Source organism: Pelophylax lessonae (genome assembly GCF_965119305.1).
Source record: "Pelophylax lessonae genome assembly, chromosome: 8".
NCBI classification, from domain to species: domain Eukaryota; kingdom Metazoa; phylum Chordata; class Amphibia; order Anura; family Ranidae; genus Pelophylax; species Pelophylax lessonae.
This window is the reverse complement of record NC_138775.1, coordinates 274,071,388-274,077,387: the sequence shown is the minus strand read 5'-3', so window position 1 is coordinate 274,077,387 and position 6,000 is coordinate 274,071,388. Positions and strand designations below refer to the sequence as shown.

Below are 6,000 nucleotides of genomic sequence, written 5' to 3'. Positions count from 1 at the left end.
TATATAACCATGATATTTTCAATGTTTGACTCCATATTGGTTTAGGCACTGTTTAATTCCCCTAAAATCCCCCTCCCCCCTTCATGCCCCCCTCCTTGTTTCTCTTCACCTTCTACGCTCTAGTAACCCCTACCCCTATTTTTCCTTTTGACCCCACAGGATCCTTTTTTCTCTTTTTGCCTCTTTTCTCTGGGCTGGCCGAACCGTGCTGATGGCATAGAACAGAGATGGCACCATCATCTCTCTGCACTATTATACAGTGAATGCAGGGCATGATGGTGACACCTCATTGGTGAGTTCATGAGGCCCCCACTTGAATACATCAAAACTGGACAGATTATAGCATTTTTGCTGTGCTGCAACCACAGCAAGAGGGTTAATTTAGGCCTCTTTCACACAGGCGTTCCGTATGTCCGTATATCACCCCATCCGTTTGCGGGTGATATACGGACATAATGCATGTCAATGGAATTGCGGATGTCAGTGGATGACCATCGCAAAAAATGGCCTGGTCATTAAGGGGGCAAATCCTTCCGGTCCAGAAGTGGTTAAGGGGGGCGTGACAGGGGGTGTGTCTTATGTCTACATACTTTTGCTAATATGTGTCCCTCATTCCCATCTTGGAAAGTTGGAAGGGATGCTAATAACTTTGTACATGAAATGTGATCATGAAAATATGGCAAATAGAAAAACTGTGTAAAAAAACACATATAGATTTCACATATCTTGAATAATAAGACATCTGTAAGAAATTACCAATATATTATGATTCTTTTCATTTTTCAAAGAATGTGTGAAAGAAGATCTGTTGGTGTTGTCCAATGCAACCCATTAGAATGTAATTTTTCTGTCTCCAGTATATGCAATGAAAAGCGTTACTAAACCCACAACAGTAACATCAATCTGTATATGCAGTAAATCATTATTGTTATACTCACTGTTAATCCCCTGCATTTAATGCTGTTTGATCCTGTCTTCTCCGATCCTCCCCTACTTTTACTGTCCCAAATCTATTTCCTAAAAGAACAGAGCCTTAGGGGCACTCTGCACATGCTCAGTTTGGTGTGTATTGCTAGAGAGTTTTATTTTTTTTGGGGAGGGTGCATGTGATCAGCACAGGGCCAATCGAAACTGTCCAGACAGAGGGTCAGGGGTCCTGGAGCCTCATAGGACAATCAGGGGAGAATGAAAATCCTCCTACAAGCTTTAACCAGACACTGATAGAAGTCACAAGACTGACATATACTGCTAATGAGAAAAGGTATTTAGCAGTTTATATTTACTAAAATAATTGCATTTCCATTAAAAAAAAGGAAAGGTCTGAACCAGACAGACCTAAAAAAAATGGACTTTACGGGCACATCATAAGATAGACGGTAAGCTAAAGATAAAAAATGTATATACTTTATTAGAATCATAAAAGACAACAAACATAACTAAAACCAAGGGAACAATCCTCAATCTAAACTTTTGGTACAGTCTACCATAGTGGTAGTGCCATATACATCATATAACAATACATATAAGGTACGAAAATACTCGACTAAAGGGATTTCTGATTAAAGGTCAACTCGTTTTGCAGCAAGCTTCATCAGGACCACGGACAAATGAAGATATTCTTGATGTAAAAGAGACATAACATACAATTAGTGAAGTTCAGAAGCAACATAGCAGGAACAGAATGTGTGTGTTTAGCTTATATGTGTTAGCATTGTGGACCAACCTTACAAACTGGCACAGGGGTGAATTTGGCCTCAATAGCAGGCACGGGGGATAGATCAGGACTTCCCACATCAAAAACAGTACTAGATCATTATATAGTATTTATATGGTGAGTTATGTAATGTAATGTAATAATGAAAGTATAACATTTAATATTTCCATGTTCTGTGTACTGTGGGAGAGCAGATATAGCGAATGCAGGCTCCTGGGGAGAGCAGATATAGTGAGTGCAGGCTCCTGGGGAGAGCTGATATAGTGACTGCAGGCTCCTGGGGAGCCCAGATATAGTGACTGCAGGTTCCTGGGGAGAGCAGATATAGTGAGTGCAGGCTCCTGGGGAGAGCAGATATAGTGAATGCAGGCTCCTGGGGAGAGCAGATATAGTGACTGAAGGCTCCTGGGGAGAGCAGATATAGTGACTGCAGGTTCCTGGGGAGAGCAGATATAGTGACTGCAGGCTCCTGGGGAGAGCAGATATAGTGACTGCAGGCTCCTGGGGAGAGCAGATATAGTGAGTGCAGGCTCCTGGGGAGAGCAGATATAGTGAGTGCAGGCTCCTGGGGAGACCAGATATAATGACTGTAGACTCCTGGGGAGAGCAGATATAGTGACTGCAGGCTCCTGGGGAGAGCAGATATAGTGACTGCAGGCTCCTGGGGAGAGCAGATATAGTGACTGCAGGCTCCTGGGGAGAGCAGATATAGTGACTGCAGGCTCCTGGGGAGAGCAGATATAGTGACTGCAGGCTCCTGGGGAGAGCAGATATAGTGACTGCAGGCTCCTGGGGAGAGCAGATATAGTGACTGCAGGCTCCTGGGGAGAGCAGATATAGTGACTGCAGGCTCCTGGGGAGAGCAGATATAATGACTGCAGACTCCTGGGGAGAGCAGATATAGTGACTGCAGGCTCCTGGGGAGAGCAGATATAGTGACTGCAGGCTCCTGGGGAGAGCAGATATAGTGAGTGCAGGCTCCTGGGGAGAGCAGATATAGTGAGTGCAGGCTCCTGGGGAGAGCAGATATAGTGACTGCAGGCTCCTGGGGAGACCAGATATAGTGACTGCAGGCTCCTGGGGAGAGCAGATATAGTGACTGCAGGCTCCTGGGGAGAGCAGATATAGTGAGTGCAAGCTCCTGGGGAGAGCAGATATAGTGAGTGCAGGCTCCTGGGGAGAGCAGATATAGTGAGTGCAGGCTCCTGGGGAGACCAGATATAATGACTGTAGACTCCTGGGGAGAGCAGATATAGTGACTGCAGGCTCCTGGGGAGAGCAGATATAGTGACTGCAGGCTCCTGGGGAGAGCAGATATAGTGACTGCAGGCTCCTGGGGAGAGCAGATATAGTGACTGCAGGCTCCTGGGGAGAGCAGATATAGTGACTGCAGGCTCCTGGGGAGAGCAGATAGAATGACTGCAGACTCCTGGGGAGAGCAGATATAGTGACTGCAGGCTCCTGGGGAGAGCAGATATAGTGAGTGCAGGCTCCTGGGGAGAGCAGATATAGTGAGTGCAGGCTCCTGGGGAGAGCAGATATAGTGAGTGCAGGCTCCTGGGGAGAGCAGATATAGTGACTGCAGGCTCCTGGGGAGACCAGATATAGTGACTGCAGGCTCCTGGGGAGAGCAGATATAGTGACTGCAGGCTCCTGGGGAGAGCAGATATAGTGAGTGCAAGCTCCTGGGGAGAGCAGATATAGTGAGTGCAGGCTCCTGGGGAGAGCAGATATAGTGACTGCAGGCTCCTGGGGAGAGCAGATATAGTGACTGCAGGCTCCTGAGTTTAGAAACACTTTAAAGCAGATTAGTAGGTGTGAGCATCATGGACAGTTCACATTTTAGGTTTGTTCTGGCATAAGAAAACTAACCAGTGTTATGATTTAGTTTACAGACTGAAGAGTCGTATGTGGAGAGCAAGAAAGATGGCTCTATACAGATCACAGTGAACCGAACACGGGATAAAGACTTTAGTATTCAGATTACGGCAAGGAACCCGCTGAATGACTCTGTATCAGATGTCGTGCCGGTCCGCTTGTCAGATATAGGTATGAACTGTATGAATTTCATACTTTATACATGTATTTCTCATATTATTTAGTAAAGACAGATGATAATTTGTTACAAGAATTTTCATAGCAGAGGCATGTTCTGCAAATGCTTCACAGGTTATGTATAATTAGTCATATCTGTCCACGTTCAGAAGAGCTTACAGTCTGTTGTCCCTATCACCAGTGGCATTGCTGGGCACATCAGCCAGACATCAGTCTGTGACTGCCCCCTCCCATCACCAACACATTTTCAGAGGGTAGATATATATCGTAGTCCTCAGTTATATTCAGTGTTACTTGTTATTGGCCACTTGTCACTGGTCCCTCACTAGCAATTGCATAGGCTGCCTTCTCAATGATGTTGCTGGTCTGTAGTAAGGGGATAAAGTGGACACGTTGACTTCTCAGTGATGTCACCAGTATCTAGTGAATAGATAGGTTGCATTGTCAGTGATGTTGTAGGTCTTTAGTGAATGGATAGGTTGCATAATCAGTGGTGCCACTGGTCTCCACTAAATGGACAGGTTACGAGTGTTGTCACTGTTCTGTAGTTATTGGATAGGCTGCATTCTCAGTGATGTCACCGGTCTCTAGTGAATGGATAGGCTGCATTCTCAGTGATGTCACCGGTCTCTAGTGAATGGATAGGCTGCATTCTCAGTGATGTCACTGGTCTCTAGTGAATGGATAGGCTGCATTCTCAGTGATGTCACCGGTCTCTAGTGAATGGATAGGCTGCATTCTCAGTGATGTCACTGATCTCTAGTGAATGGATAGGCTGCAATGTCACAGGTCTCTAGTGAATTGATAGGCTGCATTCTTAGTGATGTCACTGGTCTCTAGTGAATGGATAGGCTGCATTCTCAGTGATGTCACCGATCTCTAGTGAATGGATAGGCTGCATTCTCAGTGATGTCACCGGTCTCTAGTGAATGGATAGGCTGCATTCTCAGTGATGTCACCGGTCTCTAGTGAATTGATAGGCTGCATTCTTAGTGATGTCACTGGTCTCTAGTGAATGGATAGGCTGCATTCTCAGTGATGTCACCGGTCTCTAGTGAATGGATAGGCTGCATTCTCAGTGATGTCACCGGTCTCTAGTGAATGGATAGGCTGCATTCTCAGTGATGTCACCGGTCTCTAGTGAATGGATAGGCTGCATTCTCAGTGATGTCACCGGTCTCTAGTGAATGGATAGGCTGCATTCTCAGTGATGTCACCGGTCTCTAGTGAATGGATAGGCTGCATTCTCAGTGATGTCACCGGTCTCTAGTGAATGGATAGGCTGCATTCTCAGTGATGTCACCGGTCTCCAGTGAATGGATAGGCTGCATTCTCAGTGATGTCACTGGTCTCTAGTTAATGGATAGGCTGCATTCTCTGTGATGTCACCGGTCTCTAGTGAATGGATAGGCTGCATTCTCAGTGATGTCACCGGTCTCTAGTGAATGGATAGGCTGCATTCTCAGTGATGTCACCGGTCTCTAGTGAATGGATAGGCTGCATTCTCAGTGATGTCACCGGTCTCTAGTGAATGGATAGACTGCATTCTCAGTGATGTCACCGGTCTCTAGTGAATGGATAGGCTGCATTCTCAGTGATGTCACCGGTCTCTAGTGAATGGATAGGCTGCATTCTCAGTGATGTCACCGGTCTCTAGTGAATGGATAGGCTGCATTCTCAGTGATGTCACCGGTCTCTAGTGAATGGATAGGCTGCATTCTCAGTGATGTCACCGGTCTCCAGTGAATGGATAGGCTGCATTCTCAGTGATGTCACTGGTCTCTAGTTAATGGATAGGCTGCATTCTCAGTGATGTCACCGGTCTCTAGTGAATGGATAGGCTGCATTCTCAGTGATGTCAATGGTCTCTAGTGAATGGATAGGCTGCATTCTCTGTGATGTCACCAGTCTCTAGTGAATGGATAGGCTGCATTCTCAGTGATGTCACCGGTCTCTAGTGAATGGATAGGCTGCATTCTCAGTGATGTCACCGGTCTCTAGTGAATGGATAGGCTGCATTCTCAGTGATGTCACCGGTCTCTAGTGAATGGATAGGCTGCATTCTCAGTGATGTCACTGGTCTCTAGTGAATGGATAGGCTGCATTCTCAGCGATGTCACAGGTCTCTAGTGAATTGATAGGCTGCATTCTTAGTGATGTCACCGGTCTTTAGTGAATTGATAGGCTGCATTCTCAGTGATGTCACTGGTCTCTAGCGAATTAATAGGCTA

General features: G+C 46.0%; 1 protein-coding gene across 1 annotated transcript in view; it reads left to right on the top strand.

Annotated features, from left to right (window-relative positions):
- IL23R (interleukin 23 receptor) overlaps nucleotides 1-6,000 on the top strand; it is a 120,346-nt gene that overhangs the window by 34,074 nt on the left and 80,272 nt on the right. The window contains exon 5 of the mRNA XM_082264986.1: nucleotides 3,603-3,763. Coding sequence (XP_082121112.1) covers nucleotides 3,603-3,763 — 161 coding nt within the window. The remainder of the gene's footprint in view (nucleotides 1-3,602; nucleotides 3,764-6,000) is intronic.